Below are 16761 nucleotides of genomic sequence, written 5' to 3'. Positions count from 1 at the left end.
TCCTTCAGAAACGTGTGCATTTGTTGTGCCATTGCTACAATCAGCGAAGGTACATTCAATATATACGTCAGATAATCAGCCAACCTCACCATCGGCTGCTGGGTCATTCCAGAATTGGAGGACATTTGGGCTTCAAAATTTTTCAAAAATAAACCTTATCTCTTTCAGTTTTCTGCTCCATATTCATCAATAATAGGTAGTAAACTATCAAATGCTTGATTGGCTCAGCTTATGCATCAATGGTACCATTTTTATTTTGGGTGAAACGTTATTGTGTAAATAGGGCCTTGATGTTGGAAAAAAAAGCCCCAAAAAACAGCAAATACGCCCCTGGTGCACTTCTGACCTGACACATCGTCTTCAGTGTACAATTTCATTTTCCAGTGTAGGAAACTGCAAAACTTTCCCCTGTGAAAACTGTTGTTTCTTCTCTCGGTGGTAGCTGCATACCCAATTCTCATCATTAGTGATGATCCTCAACATGAAGGTTGGCTCATCCTGGCTGCTGGCTGACACAGAATGCAATCGATCTCTGCTCCATTTAAAGGTCCGTGGAGAAATTGCAATCGCGCACCTGCCACACGTCATAAAAATGTGTGTAACACTGTCAAACCACTGTTGATAGTGTGGTGTCACTCGACATCCTGACTCTGGACAGTTACTCCTTGCACATATTACAGCATGGGACCATTACATGCTCTGTGCATTCAACTGTTTGATGCTTGTAGCATTGGTTATGCTTCATTTTTTAATTCATTTTCTGCCTGAAAATATTTCAAACTGATCCAATAACATCACAGTGTTACAGCCTCACGGTGATAATAGAAAGCTTTGATTAGGTGGAAATGAAAATCCCCATTTGAGTCATCCATTGTTGTATTTCGAAATGTCTAAAGCGTCTCTTATCCATAGAGCCCATGATTGTTCATTTAGACCTCACAGTGTTGTAGCTGTTACTGAATGAGGAGATATTTTTCCGGTTGGAAGTTTTAAAAAATAGCCCAGGGCAGAGATACTCAACTTGCTTGGCCGGGGGGCCACTTTTGCTAAATGACAGGAGGCCAGTGACCAGTTTTTAAATAAACAATGACATTTTTCAGATAAAAGAGATAGATAAATAATTTATCTATAGACAGATAAAACGTCGTTTGTGGCAGCCCTACTTAGAAAGCGCAGTACTTCGCCAAGGCTGTTCGTTCCCTCATAAGGCATTGTCAGAAATGTAGCATTTATTAGTTATTGATCATCAGAAATCACAGAATGTGGCCATTTAATATAGATGTACCCACAAACAAAATGACCTCATGCTGAGCACAAGCATGTGTTATGCATGTGTACATTATGTATGGATACAGAATCGCATGACCTAAATATGTAGCGGGTGGCGAGAATTGATGGGACTCAGAAACACCCCCACAATTTAATCAATTTTTCCTTGTATCATTTCCGACAGATAAGTCCTGATACGTCCTCAGTGGTTGATTTGTAGTAGGATCACAGTCATGTGATCGTCAGCAGGCAGCTCACATAGTGTTCAGTTGTCATAGTTACAGTGGCACTGTGCCGCTATCTGGCAATGATACAGAAATCTTTAACAAATCCACGGACCCAGACTATAAGCCACATCACTGCCAAAATCTAATCAATTGGTCCTTGTGTCATTTCTGACCTTCCCTGAAAATTTCATCCAAATCTGTTATTCCGTTTTTGAGTAATGTTACGAACAGACAGACAGACAAACCAAGTCTGATCGTCACATAACTCCACCATGTTCTTTGTCGGAGTAACTAGCTCCACCTTAGTGTAACTCACTGGATGTAGACTGCGTTTAAAGTGCAGCTATTTTCACGGATTTCACACAACTTTCTCCAGTCTTCCAATATCTACATGTTACTGTTTTTGGAAAACAAGAAAAGCACTCAGAGAACGCAGTACTCTACCAAGGCTGCTCAGTCATTGCGTGATTTCCGATGGATGAAATCTTTTAAAAAATCTGTGGTCTGCAGCAGTTGATTTGTAATTGGATCGCAATCATGTGATTGTCAGCAGACAGCTCACTTGTCATAGTTACAGTGACGCCGTGCCGCTATCCAGACTATAAGCTGCATCAGTGACAAAATCACTTGGTCTTTGTGTCATTGCTGACCTTCCCTGAAAATTACATCCAAATCCATTTGTCCATTTTTGAGTAATGTTGCTAACAGACAAACCAACGCCAATCATCACATAACTCCACCGCATTCCTTGGCGGAGTAATAACCCTCAAACAGCAACTTACCACGCTGGAAATTTCTGTGTTTTTTGCAGAGCATTTGGATTATGCGGTAAGGCAGCCCTGGATGCTATTTTCCGGGTAATTAGTCATTTTAAAGACAGTGCTTGCATTCTTGCATGCAAATGTTCAACCACAACAATTTCAGCTGTCACTGTTTTGCAGGAGAACTGTTGCTGCATCCTCGGTGTAGCTCTGCCCTGTACAACAGTGACTGATTTAAAGAAATGCAAACAAGCCAGCGCATTTTGTCTGCAGAATGATAATGAGGTGCAGCTGTTAGCTAGCATTATCAGTTCAACAATATCATGTAAAATAACATGCACAGACATCCATTTTTTTGGCACAATGAGTACTGTTACTGTTAGTTGACTGAGTTTTTACATTGTTGTAGGTCCACTTCTACATACATGAGGGCAACTGATCAATAAATTTAAACACATTCCAATAAATGTTTTATGGATTTGGTCCATGTGTCGCTGCTCTGGTTGCTCTAAAGTTGTTTTTTTTTTTTTTTGCTTTTTTATTTCCAGCGTGTCAGAGATTCCAAGCTTGAAAAAAACACACATCTTTGAGTAATATAGTCATGTAGAGGGATGGGCTAATCAGAAGAGGGAATGTAAGTCTTACATATGCAGGTGCTCAACGTGCTAAATTTAAAAACAAGCATAACAAACCAGAAGTCGTTAAATAAGAGAGCTCTCCAGTGCCATTCCTCCTGCCTGAAGAAAGTTTTAAAAGCAGACACATCTACAATCTCGAGTGCAAAATTTCAGTCACGTAGCCCACATGAAGATTTTTCTATCCACAGGTTACTTGAGGTTTTCTGTGGAAGCGATTGTGCGTAGATGCTGTCATCTGCAGCAGACTGTGTGCCAGGAGTTGGCTTTCTTTTCGCAGAGCTACTAACAGGATAATTAAGGGTGCTCTATACACTCCAATTAGCAGGCAATGGCAAAGGGAGGAGGAATCGCTCGGATGTATCGGAGGAGAGCCGTGCAATACTGGGTGATACACATCAAATCACAGCGGAAGGCTAATATGTGCAAGGTGAGGGCGCCATACATTACAGGCTGCAGGAGGAAATGAGGCTGGTTTCGAAATAAATGCTGCCAAGGTTGCTGCTACACTGTGCCAAACCCATAATCTCATACTGTTTATTTTCCCAAGTTGCTCTACCCTTCCCTCTCTCTCTCTCTGTCCCTCACTTAGACTCTCTTCCTGTCTATGTTCTTCTCTCCATGCTTTAAAGGCCTCAGAGGAATGCTGTTTACCATAACAGTCTGTGTTAGTCCATCAGAAACACCTCCACAAGACACAGTCGAGCCCCATTTTCTTTCTGGTCAGTTTTTTTTGTTTGTTTTTTTCTGTAATTCCTCTGGGGAAACAGCGGTGACTCTGTTGTGGTTTTCTCTGTTTTTGTACAAAAAAATCTATACATCCTGCAAGTTTTAGACCAGGGGTGTCAAACATGTGGCCTGCCAGCCAAAACCGGCCCTCCATAGGGTCTAATCCGGCCAGCGGGACGGCTTTCTAAAATGTAAAAATTACAGAGAAGACATTAACTGCAAATTGTACATTTGTAAAACTGCAAATTTAAAACAATTTCTAGACATGACAAGTTGTTTTGATCATAAAATAATATACTATATTGCTCATTGTTCTTTTGTTGTTTTGTGCCTCGTTTTTGTAATATTTTGTTGTTTTTTGTCTTGTTTTTTTCTGACTTTTGTCGTTTGTCTCTGTCGTTTTGTTTCTCGTTTTCATCATTTTGTTTCCTTTTTGTCTTGTGTTTTTTGTCTTATTTTTTAATCATTTTGTGCTTCACTTTATTCCTTTTGTGTATCGTTTTTGTCTTTTTGTCTTTTGTGTCTTTTTTTGTCTCGCCTGTGCCATTTGTCCATTTTTTTTTGTCGCTTTGTGTCTCATTTTTGTCATTTTTTGTCTCGTTTGTATCATTTGTGTAATTTTTTTGTCGCTTTGGAACATTTTTGTTTCATTTTTTGTCTCTTCTTTTGTCATTTTGTTTCTCGCTTTTGTCATTTCGCGTCTCATTTTTGTAATATTTTGTCTTGTTTGTCTGACTTGTCATTTTGATCATAACATAAAATACTATATAGATACCTTTGACTGAATGTTTTGTGCCTTTGTAGACACTCTGTGACCTGTCAGTTGTAATGTGTAAATGATAAACTGAGGCATAATGTTGTTAAAATTCTATTTATTTTTCTTAAGAAATTTCAGGTTGTTCGTGATGTTTTATAAAAAAGATAATTCCTGAAATTTGAACATTTTCTGATTGTACCTTTTTTGCACTAAAACAAGGGGGGGTATTTATAGGTTATTTATGCTATGATTTTACCCACTTCAGATTAAACTGGGCTGCATGTGGTGCCCTGAACTAAAATGAGTTTGACACCCCTGTTTTAGACTACCCCAAACAAGAGGGAGGTATACAGTATGTTCCAATTAACAAGCGCAGTAGTACTTCACCGGATCCTTATTTCCACGACCAGAACTTAACATTTTTCAATTTTATCAATTCAGGCTGATTTGCAGGATTGTTCTGATTTTGCTGGAGGAGAAAATGCAGCTGTACATTTCTACATCCCCTGTATCTCTGCTGTCTTTGTGAGCCCAGCGCTCATATCAAATTGAGACAGATGAATCAATGGATTCACACCATCAATCCTCAAACACCCATGTCTTATGACTTTTCTCCTGCGTGATTCCGTTCCCGTCGACGGAACGCAGGCTACATTAAAGCCGAGGGTCGCGGTTATTAATTAGTCCTCCCAGTTTAGTTGAAAGCCCGGCGAAACGGGGGGAGGAGCAGCCACACGGGGAGCGACGCTGGAGCACACGGATAGGAACAAAGGCCTGCCACGTAGGTTCATACCTCCCACCGCTACAGACCCGCATACTGTCGTGGCTCTGCAGACGGAGGTTAGGACCACCTAGGTAGATTTCCCTCGGGGGCTATTATCGCCCGGAAGATAAAATGATTCTCAGAGAGAGGGGAGCTTCCACACACAGATGCACAGGGTCTGATACAGAGAATGCTGTCGAAAATAACGCTGCAAGACTGGCGCTTTTATTTTTTTTGCTCTCTTTCTTCTTTTTCAAATGTAACTGTCAGTCCCGTCTCGTGTCGAAGAACACAAGGTCTGATTGATCATTATTTTTTGGGCAAATGTCAAGAAAATTTTTCTGTCAGATACGCTTTTTGTTGTGTCAAAAGAGCGCGCGGTTTAAAGCCATGTGAAAAGGACACTACAAGACTGATCGCACAAAGAGAGAAGGAAATGATTCATATAAATTGGATGAAACATACCGCTGGGTGAATAGGATGAAAGCTGGGTCGAAAGATTTATTTATTTTTTTATATGTGTCTGTTTATGGACCAAAGAAGTGAAAACAGGCAGAGACCATAAGCAGGAGAAGAAAATAAAGCAAACATCACCACTATTACTGTGGGGTTTTAAAGCTGGCCAGGCTGAACTAGATAGATATTTGAGTCGACAGTTCAATATTGATAAAGTGACTTTAGTCAGTAATCAGTTTAAGAAAATAGCTGTTTGTATGCATGGTTAATACACTGCCTGTCCAAAATTTAAAAAAAGTTGCCCCTTGGATTTAACTAAGCAAATAGGTAAGAGCCTTCCATTAGATAATTACTGCAGTGATGAATATGTTTCAGCTGCAACAACTTATTTAACTCTAGCTGATGCAGTGAGGAGCTTCTCATTTCTTAAAAAAAACATGTCAGAGGACATATCCTGTGATCATGGAAAGGATGTTAATCTGTGTCAGAAGGGTCAAATTATTGGCCTGTATCAAGCAAAGAAAACAACTAAGGAGATTTCTGAAACTACTAAAACCAGGTTAAGAAATGTCCAACACATTATTAAAACCTGAAGGATAGTGGTGAACCATCATTTTTGAGGAAGAAGAAGAAGAGAGGTGGATGAAGTGATGCACTCATCATGTCTAGTTTCTACCAGCCTGTGGGGGTTTAGGGTTATGATCTGGGGTTGGTCAGGTTCAGCAACATTATGTTCCCAAAGAATGAGGTCAGCTGACTACCTGAATATACTGAATGACCAGGTCTTTCCATCAATGGAGTTTTTCTTCTCTGATGACATGGACATGTTCCAAGATGATGATGCCAGGATTCATGAGGCTCATATTGTGAATGAGTGGATCAGGGAGCATGAGACGTCATTTTCACACATGGATTGGCCTCCACAGAGTCCAGACCTCAGCCCCATTGAGAATCTTTGAGATGTTCTGGAGAAGACTTTGTCTGACTCTCCCATCATCAATATAAGATCTTAGTAAAAAATTAATCTGGACAGAAATAAATGCTGTGACATTGCAGAAGCTTATCGAAATGATTCCACGGTGAATATGTGTCGTTCTCAGAGCTAAAAGCGGTCCAATGAAACAGTGCAATGTTTTTTTTGGACAGGCAGTGTAGTATGTAGAATGTCTGATGTCAGCATTGTGATAAAGACAAAGTTACAATGGTTTGTAAAGAATTGACAAATTATTTTCTAACAGTGTCTTTCATATCATGTCTGCATGTGAAACTGATGGTAAATTTCAATACAAAACTATCGTTCAAAAGTTTGAGGTCGCTTAGAAATGTCCTTATTTTTAAATAAAAGCAGTTTTTTCAGTGAAGCTAACATTAAATGAATCATAAATACAGTCCAGACATTGTTAATGTGGTAAATGACTATTCTAGCTGGAAACAACTGATTTTTAATAGAATATCTCCATAGAGGTACAGAGGAACATTTCCAGCAACCATCACTCCTGTGTTCTAATGCTACATTGTGTTAGCTAATGGTGTTGAAAGGCTAATTGATGATTAAAAAACCCTTGTGCAATTATGTTAGCACATGAATAAAAGTGTGAATTTTCATGGAAAACATGAAATTGTCTGGGTGACCCCAAACTTTTGAATGGTAGCGTATCTGTCTGAAGTCTTTACACTCTCCAAATACTGAAAACAGACAAAAATCTGGGTCTGCTAATTTGTTACATCGACTCTGAAAATGATTTTACCTTCAATAAAGTAACCAAGAAAAGGCGGCTACACAGAAAATGTAGTGGTTAAACTGTAATCTTTATTACTGGGTGAAGTAAAGGTGACAGAAATGCAGGACATTAGGGCTTACACATCCTAAAAGTGATGGTGGATTGTGGAGTTTGGTGTAGAACTGTTGATGCTAAGCATTACTACTCCAAACACTATCTTCTAAACACCACACACTTGTGTTGATCGACTCGCCCACTTCTCTAAGCATGTCCATTTACCACGTCCACTGCTGACTGCTGGGACGAATGAAACTTAAACAAAGTTCAGTCCAGAAGACTTCATCATGCTCGCGCTATTTATTTACAGCCACTCTCTCTCTCCTCCCTCTATTAACTCATCACATCAGCTGATTGACGCCATTTTTTCCTCCATTAAACCAATCAGATTCTGCCACAACCTCTGTCTCCGAGCTGGTAATTTTCGCTGATGTCAGATTTTAAAAACGTTCCTTTCTCTGCTGCTGTCAGATGTCATTTCAGTTTCAGATCGACATGACCCTCCTTCACCCACATTCGCCTGCGGTTTTCGTCACAACCGGCATTTACGGGTCTTTCTGCTGCTCATCAGCGGTCAAATCAATCAAATCAATTTGGATCTTCACTTTGATTACCCCTTTAAAATGATGATGTCACCACGGGGTCACATGTTTCTTCAGCCTTTCCTTACAGAGCACACTATGATGAGTAAATCATTTAAATACTGTTTAGGACTTTCTCTCATTTGATTGAAATATCTGTTTCAACCTCCAAACCTAAAAAATTCACCATGTCCATGACTGACAGCCACTGAGAGGTGATGATTTGACACAAGAGTTGGAGAGTTTGAGGTTTGTCACACAGCGTTTTATAGACGAGGCAGCGACTCAAGCAGAAAAAAACAAAAACAGGACAGATTGTTTATGACTTTATCAATTCCATCAAGCCATCCATTAAAGCATATAGCCAGCATTGTGTATTCACTGTATTTTGCAATTAAACTGCAGATATAAACTCCTCTTTAAACATTTTGTTCATGGGTGTTTTATACTTTAACAATCAGGATGTTAAGACACTTGAATCTCCACTGCAAATTATTTCCTGCAACCCAAATATTACTTTTAAACAAATTCTAAAATAAAATTTGCATATAATTGTTCAACATTTACCGTCAAAGTCTGCTTCTTCTCGGTCCCATCCATTGCCAGCTCTAAATAAATTCATCAAAGTGTAGCCCTTAGCAGCCTATAGGCCTGTGTCACACAGCTCACCTGGAAGGGCTGTATGACTTAGAAATGTGTCAGTGTCGCTGTCAGTTTGTTTACTCACACATAAGCCTGTCTTAAAGTAGAAGCAACACAGGGATTGTTTATTCCTCTGTGGCTTGATGCCATTTTAAGTGAAATGTCAAACAGAGCCCAAGTGATTAATCAGTTTGTTGATTAGTCAATCAACAGAACATTATTCGGTAACAACTCTGGCAAGGAAACATGGCAGTTTTTGAACAAAAACAAAAGAGATCTGCTGGTTTGAGTTGCAAATTTTGACCCATATTTGAATTTTTCCAGGGTTTCATAATCTTTTATGATAGTATGATAGCTGGGATGTGGATCATTGGTCAGACAAAACGAGTAATTCAAGAGGACATCATTTGAAGACATCACTTTGGAGTCTGGAAATTTATAATGGACATTTTTCTTACTCTCAGAGAGAAAGACAGTTAGATTGAGAAATAAGAAAAGCCCTCAGAGAGTGCAGTACTCCACCAAGGCTGTTCATTCCCTCATAAGGCATTGTCAGAAATGCAGCATTTGTTTATTAGTTATTGATGATCAGAAATCACAGCAATGTGGCCATTTAATATAGATGTACCCACAAACAAAATGATCTTGCGCTGAGCACAAGCGTGTGTTATGCATGTGTACATTATATACGGATACAGAATTGTGTGACCAAATATGTAGCGGGTGGCGGGAATTGATGGGACTCAGAAACACCCCCACAATTTAATCAATTGTTCCTTGTATCATTTCCGTCGGATAAGTCCTGATAAGTTCGTAACGGTCAATTTGTAGTAGGATCACAATCATGTGATCGTCAGCAGGCAGCTGACGTAGTGTTCACTTGTTGTCATAGTTACAGTGGCGCCATGTCGCTATCTCCCAATGATACAGAAATCTTTAACAAATCCATGGATCCAGACTATAAGCCACATCACTGCCAAAATGTAATCATTTGGTCCTTGTGTCATTTCTGACCTTCCCTGAAAATGTCATCGAAATCTGCTAGTCCATTTTTGAGTAATGTTGCTGACAGACAGACAACCAACGCTGATTGTCAACTCAAGTATCTAGCTCCACAATAGTGTGACTCACTGAATGTAGACTGTAGGTAAAGTCCAGCTATTATCATGAATTTCATGCAACCTTCTCCAATCTTCCGCTATCTGCGGGTTACTGTTTTTAGAAAGCAACAACTAGAAAAGCACTCAGAGAGCACAGTACTCCACCAAGGCTGCTCAGTTGTTGTATGATTTCCGACGGATGAAATCTTTAAAAAATTTCGGTCGATTTGTAGCAAAAATTAATTGACAATTTGCCACTTTTTAACAAAAACACAAAAAAATTGCTGGTTTGAGTTTCTGTTTTTGACCCAAATATGAATTTTTGCGGGGTTTCATAGTCTTTATGATAGTTAATTGAATATTTTTGGGTTTGGGATCATTGGTCAGACAAAACGAATAATCTGAAGAAGTCATCTTGGGGTCTGGAAACCCATAATGGAGAGTTTTCTCCTATTTTCTGACTCTCTAGTAGTTAATTGAGCAAATATTCTGCATCTTAACAGAGCAACTTTTGGGCCAGGTAGTCAATGCTATACACCACCACGTCACTAGTTTATAGATAATAGATTATAAACAACATACTCCTTAAAATAAAGCTCCTGAAGAGTGACTTATTTACATTTGAAACAACCAAACAACACATTGTCACACATCATTTATTAACCTTAATTTACACCAGTAATGACAACCCTCAAAGACACTTGACTGTCAGAAAATATTTGACAACAACATGTCAGTTTTTAAACAAAAACACAGCAGATTTGCTTGTTTAAGTTTCAGATTTTTACCCAAGCATGAATATTTTCTAGGTTTCTTAATCTTCTATGGCAGTAAATTGAGTCTTTGGGTTTTGGATCATTGGTCAGACAAAACAAGTCATTTTGGGGATGTCAAATTATGGTCTGGGAAGTTCTGAGTTTCTTGTAAGCTTGTACATTTTTCACTCTGATGGTTAATTTAGCATTGTCTCTACATCTTAACAGATGGTGAGAATAATGGCAAATTGCAGCCCCACATTCTAGTAAGGCACATTTTATTATGAGCTTAAAAGTTGTAACTAATGTCAGTCATGATGGACTTTTAGGCCAGTTTTTGAAAACTTCATCTAACCACTGTGTGTGTGTGTGTGTGTGTGTGTGTGTGTGTGTGTGTGTGTGTGTGTGTCTGTGTGTGTGTGTGTGTGTGTGTGTGTGTGTGTGTATATATATATATATGTATGTATGTATGTATGTATGTATGTATGTATATATATATATATATATATATATATATATATATATATATATATATATATATATATATATATATATATATATATACATATTTACTTACCAATGATAAAGCCAATAGTCACAACTTAAAGGCTCTTTAATAACCTCTTTAACTGGCAACAACTCTAATATTAGAACATCTTCAAAACAAAGACTTTGGAATAAAATTTGTACATTTAAGTTTTTGTTTTTGACCCAAATATGAACTGGGTTATGAGTTTCTTGATCTTCTATGACCATAAATTTAATATATTTTGGTTTTGGATCATTGGTCAGACAAGCAAGTCATTTTGGAGATGTCATTTTAGGAACTTAAACATTTTTTTCTGACTCTGATGGATAATTGAGCAAATATTCTGCATGTGAAGTGAGAATATGAGAAAACTGATAAGTTGAAGAACCTGCATTCTAATAAGACACACTTTATCATGGACGTACAAGTTGTTTCCATTAATAACTTTTTTGGACCAGCTTGTGAAAACTCTACACCATCTGGCCACTAGATGTTCAAAACTATCAAGCAAATGATTTATTGAGCATTAATAAAGTGAATAGTGACACCTTACATGCCCTTTATCTACACAGAATATCTTAATGTAAAGTAAATATTCCAGTGAGTTTATGTTCCTGCTGTTTTATTGTAAATCAGGGGTGTCAAACATGCGGCCCACGGGCCAAAACCGGCCCTCCAGAGGGTCTAATCCAGCCACCTGGATGACTTTGTAAAGTGTAAAAATTATAAAGAAGACATTGACTTAACTTAGTTTCTAGACCATAACAAATTGTTTTGATCAAAGTAAAATACTGGATTGTTCACTGTTCTTTTGTCGTTTTGTCTCATTTTTATAATATTTTGTCTTGTTTTTGTAGTTTTTTTGTCTTTTTCTGTCTGACTTTTGTTGTTTGTCTCATGTTTTTGTCATTTTGTTTCTCATTTTTGTCGTTTCGTGTTTCCTTTTTGTCTCGCTTGTGTTTTTCGTCTTATTTCTGTCGTTTTATTTGTTGTTCTGTGTACTGTTTTTGGCATTTTGTGTCTTCTTTTGTCTCATTTGTGTCGCTTGCCCATTTTTTTTGCTGCGTTGTAACTTTTTTGTCTCATTTTTTTCTCTTAGTTGTTTTGTTTCATGTCGTTTGTCTCATTATTTGCCATTTTGTGTCTCATTTTTAGAATATTTTGCCTTGCTTTAATTGTTTTTTGTCTTTTTTCATCTGACTTTTGTCATTTTAAAGTAAAATACTATATCATTCAGTTCCAGATACCTGCGGCTAAATGTTTTGTGCCTTTGTAGATAAACAGTGATCTATAAGTTGTAATGTGTAAATGATAAACTGAGGGATAATGTTGTTGAAATTGAGCTTATTTTTCTTAAGAAACTTCAGGTTGTTCATGATGTTTTGTAAAAAGATAATTCCTTAAATGTGAACTTTCTTGCACTAAAACAAAGGAAAACATTTGGAGTTGTGGCTATTTATAGGTGTTCTGTGATTTTTCTGCTCACTTGAGATCAGAATGGGCTGAATGTGGCCCCTGAACTAAGATGAGTTTGGCACCTTTCTGTAAAGTTTGTAGTGTGGCTCATTTTTCTCATTTTAATAATTAATAGTTATACCAAGAGCTCAGTTGTAGAGGTGAATCTTTATTTCTAAACTACACACACTGGAGCTTAATATGGACTAAGTGCAGAGCTGGAAGGGGGATCTGGTCATGATTTCAACCCAGAGCTTGAGTGTCACACACATGGAGACTCGTGGGATGAATGTGGTGACGCGAGTCCGTGTTGTCAGTGGGAGCTGTGGGCTTGGGTGGCCAGCAGGCGGGATTTTCTAATGTGATGAATCCCGGAGGTCTCAGTAATTATGGCTGCTGTCGCTGGACGGAGAGAGAGAGTGAAAGAGGAGGGGAAACAAGCCGGCGGAGGCATTTTATCTTAATCACAGCTCAGCTCCATTCAAATTAATTTGACAACTTCCCCCCCCCCCCCCATCCTTATTAAAAGACGCGTCTGACAAATGACAACCCCCCTTCCCCTTCCTCTGTAAATGTCTCGTCATGAAATATTTCCTTTTATTTATTTATTTTTCTGTGTGTGCCAAAGAGGCCAACTGCGAGGGCGCAAGATATTTCCCGAAGATGTTTTTTTTTTTTTTCTCTCTCCCTCCTCTCCCTGTAGGGCGCCCTGAGCCATCCATCCCTCCCACCTCCCGAGTGTTTCTATAGTAATTTCCAGCCAATGATCAGTAGGTGTCCACATCCCTGCTTCCTCACCTCAGCACCAATCAGCCACACACAGCGACAGGAGACACGGACCGAGCGGAGACGCACAATACAGCCCCCGGATCAAGCGGAGAGGAAGCACCTCCACCAAAAACACCCTCTGCGATTTGAATTTTCACATTTTTAACCCCCTCCAGGTCTTGTTCTTCTCCCTCCCCCTGTTTTCGATCCTCTTTTGGCTTATTTGCGGTACTTTTTTCTCTCTAACGTGACAAGAAAGTCGATAAAAATGATCCTTTTGTTTTGAGCGCACACACTCAGTCGCCCCGCTCTCCTCCGGCTGCTTCTGTCTGCGCGTCTTCTCCGCGTCTTTGCCATTATTTTTTATTTTTTTTTCTCAGCACCCCCCAACACGCATCGCCTCGCAGTAATGTGCCGTTACATGGTCGCAGGCTGGTAGCATCTTGGGAGCTCTTCTCAACGGGAACCTGGTAGGTGATGCTCCCTCTCTCTCTGTGTGTGTCCTTCCATGTTTTGGCGTCCACTTGCATGCGTCTTTCCCCCCCTCGCGTTGCAGCCCAAGTGATCCAAGCCAGAGTCAGATTAATTTGTCTTTTATTTATTATTTGCACTGTTGCACCTCTCCTTCCCCCTCTCTGGATTATCTATGCATGACCTTTGATCTGAATGTCTGCCACAGAGCTGTAATTAATGGCATCGTTGTGCAGCAGCAGCGGCGGCACAATGGTTCGTCATCGGACGTGGCTTTTTTTTTTTTTTTTTTTACTTTTCTTTCTTCAGTCTCCTTCTCTCCACCTCTCTCCCTCTCTCCCTCTCTCTCTCTCCCTCTCTCTCTCTCTCTCTCTCTTTCTCCTCTCCCTTCCTCTCCCTCTCCCAAGTATTGAACATTTCTGTCTCTCTAAACTTTGTTTACAGGCTGCAAAATCAATGTCCGTGACTTGATTGCCTTTGGGCTGCGTATTTCGCTCCAGGGGTGAATTGATTAAGTAATAATGACCCTGAGGAGGGCTGATCATTAAGCCAAGGAGGTTTTGTTTACGGGTGGCTGCTGCTTGTTTTGGATGCCACATCGACATTGAACCTCCGGATCTCAGAAGGGGATGGTTGGATTTAGGACTCTTGGTTTCACATGTGCCATCAAAATCTAAATTTAAAAGAAATTATGCCACAAAGTGCACTGAGACTTCAAGACTTTTTGCAAAAATTTGATTTCAGCCATCGAGAGTGGATTATCTGGATAATTTGGTGTGTTTTTTTTTTAATTGTTAGAAAGGCAAATATTTGCCAGCTTAAGAAGGCGATGCACTTCAGCAAGACTTAAATACTGCCACCCAGTACGATCTCGCTCCATTTCCATGTGTGCATATTTATAATTCATTCTTTTCAAGACAGCTGCTGGGTAGCACCATGGAAGTGATTTGAAATGCTTTAGTGTTCCAGCAATGGATCAGCTTTGGCAATTAAGAGAGAAAGCCCAGAAAAAGGTAATGGAAGTAGGGGGAGATGTGTCTAATGGGCTTTTATCTGTGGAAACCAAATCCAGACAGACTGGTGGAGGGAGAGAGAGGAAATGGAGCACCCCCACCTCCACCACCACCCTCCAACACACACACACACCTACACCTACACACACACATGGACACACACACACACACACACACACACGGCCCCATCCTGAGGCAGCTGACACTGTAGTTGGTCTGGTCCATGATCTGGTTGTAAATTCACCAGCGGCTGTCACTGAGTAAATGTAATAGAGCCGGCCATGAAGGAATACCTGCTGCTCCTAAGAGGCCGGACAGAGGCTTGTTTACACGGACGAGCTGCTTCCATTATTAGTAACCTAACAGAGAAAATCAAGAAATTAGAAAAGATTAAACTATGTTCCTCAGCAGGTTATTTTTAAAGATGTATATCGCAGGCCTGAGGTAAACATTTGTGTTTTTGAAGCTAATCTGACTGCTGGTGAGGCTCCTGTCTAACTTTTTTTTTAAAGCAATATTTTGGATTGAATATCACATCTTTTTGTTCTGATGAAATGCACCCATGTGTATTTTTTTTCATTCTGTGCAGAAGCTGATTGGATTTTCATGAAAATATGTAAGAATACCCTGACAAGACGTGAAAAAAAATCTTAAAATTGTGGCATTTTTTGAAGCATGCTAATTCTGCTCCCCATTATAATAATGACATGCTGGTCTGTCACAGCTATCACGTTGTTGTCGCCAGATGAAGATCAGTCCTGACTATTTGTGATAGATCCATTATGAAACGTCAGCGCGTAAACAATGTGCCAGAGTATTCTTCAAATGTTCAGCTGTTGTGTCCAGAGAAAAGTTGAAGCATAGAAATGAAAAGTGATTAGAGTGAAAAAAAAATGCCTCTTTTATGTTTAACTGTTGTTTTTTCTTATTTTTTGTTTTTTTTTCTTTTGCTTTTAGCACTGGAGAAGATAAACCAGGATGGTAACACATTGTTGGTAACCAGCTTCAGTTTGACAAAGGCCGCTGTAACCTCACTCTCTCCTCCTAAACGCTGACAACCGCTCCTCAGCCATGTCTAACATAAACAATGCGCTTTGCATTGAAAACGGACAGAATGCAGATGTGTCGCTCTTACAAAAGGATAATCTTCAGGATGGTGGATTAAGCCAGCTTTTGGATTATAACGCAGAAATGGAAAGGTACAGGTCTTTTGCAAACTTTTATAAAACCAATGGGGCATTTCCACAGACTGCAAAGATTGCCCGTATCACGACGCCCATTTTTCCCAGTGCTAGAATTGGTATGTCCCCTTGGAACTGTGATAACGCCATGCTCTGGGGAAGGAAATCAGCGGCAATAAACCCTAATAGGACCAGCATGCATAGAAATGATTCCCAGAGGCCGGGGAAGCCTGGCGTGCCGCCAGAGACGCTGCAAATGGCAAATAATAATTTCCTCTCTACCTTATCCCCCGAACACTGCAGACCTTTAGCAGGAGAATGCATGAACAAGCTGAAATGCGGCGCTGCTGAAGCAGAGATAATGAATCTCCCAGAACGCGTTGGAACTTTTTCCGCTATTCCGGCTTTAGGGGGCATCTCATTACCTCCCGGGGTCATCGTCATGACAGCCCTTCACTCCCCCGCAGCCTCAGCAGCCGTTACAGACAGTGCGTTTCAAATTGCCAATCTGGCAGACTGCCCACAGAATAATTCCTCAGCATCCAGTGGAAACCCAGCGAAGAAGAAAAGGAAAAGGTGTGGGGTCTGTGCACCCTGCAGGCGGCTAATCAACTGTGGTGTCTGCAGCAGTTGTCGGAACCGCAAAACGGGCCACCAGATCTGCAAATTTAGGAAATGCGAGGAGCTGAAGAAGAAGCCAGGCTCATCGCTGGAGGTGAGCACCAGGGCTCTGCTTCCCCTTCTTTTATTATTATCCCCTTGCACTCTAAAGCATTAACCTTTTTATCCAGTCACGTTCTAAGCCCTTGAAAATTGTTTCCATGCCCACCCATGCCTGAACATCCCCCCGGTTTCTCAAATCTGCCTACCCGCCTAGCCTAATTGGCAGTA

General features: G+C 40.0%; 1 protein-coding gene across 2 annotated transcripts in view; it reads left to right on the top strand.

Moving 5' to 3' along the window:
* cxxc4 (CXXC finger 4) overlaps window positions 1-16761 on the top strand; it is a 76959-nt gene that overhangs the window by 29777 nt on the left and 30421 nt on the right. Inside the window, exons 1-2 of one of the 2 annotated variants that reach the window (XM_023268076.3) lie at window positions 12988-13675; window positions 15647-16585. In XM_023268076.3, coding sequence (XP_023123844.1) covers window positions 15761-16585 — 825 coding nt within the window. In that variant the 5' untranslated portion in view covers window positions 12988-13675; window positions 15647-15760. Of the gene's footprint in view, window positions 1-12987; window positions 13676-15646; window positions 16586-16761 lie in introns of those variants that run through there. The other variant, XM_055010328.1, reaches the window with a different exon arrangement.

Source organism: Amphiprion ocellaris, chromosome 4 (genome assembly GCF_022539595.1).
Source record: "Amphiprion ocellaris isolate individual 3 ecotype Okinawa chromosome 4, ASM2253959v1, whole genome shotgun sequence".
In the NCBI taxonomy this organism is placed as follows: Eukaryota; Metazoa; Chordata; class Actinopteri; family Pomacentridae; genus Amphiprion; species Amphiprion ocellaris.
Note: the sequence above shows the minus strand (reverse complement) of the source record. Positions and strands in the feature narration are given on the sequence as shown.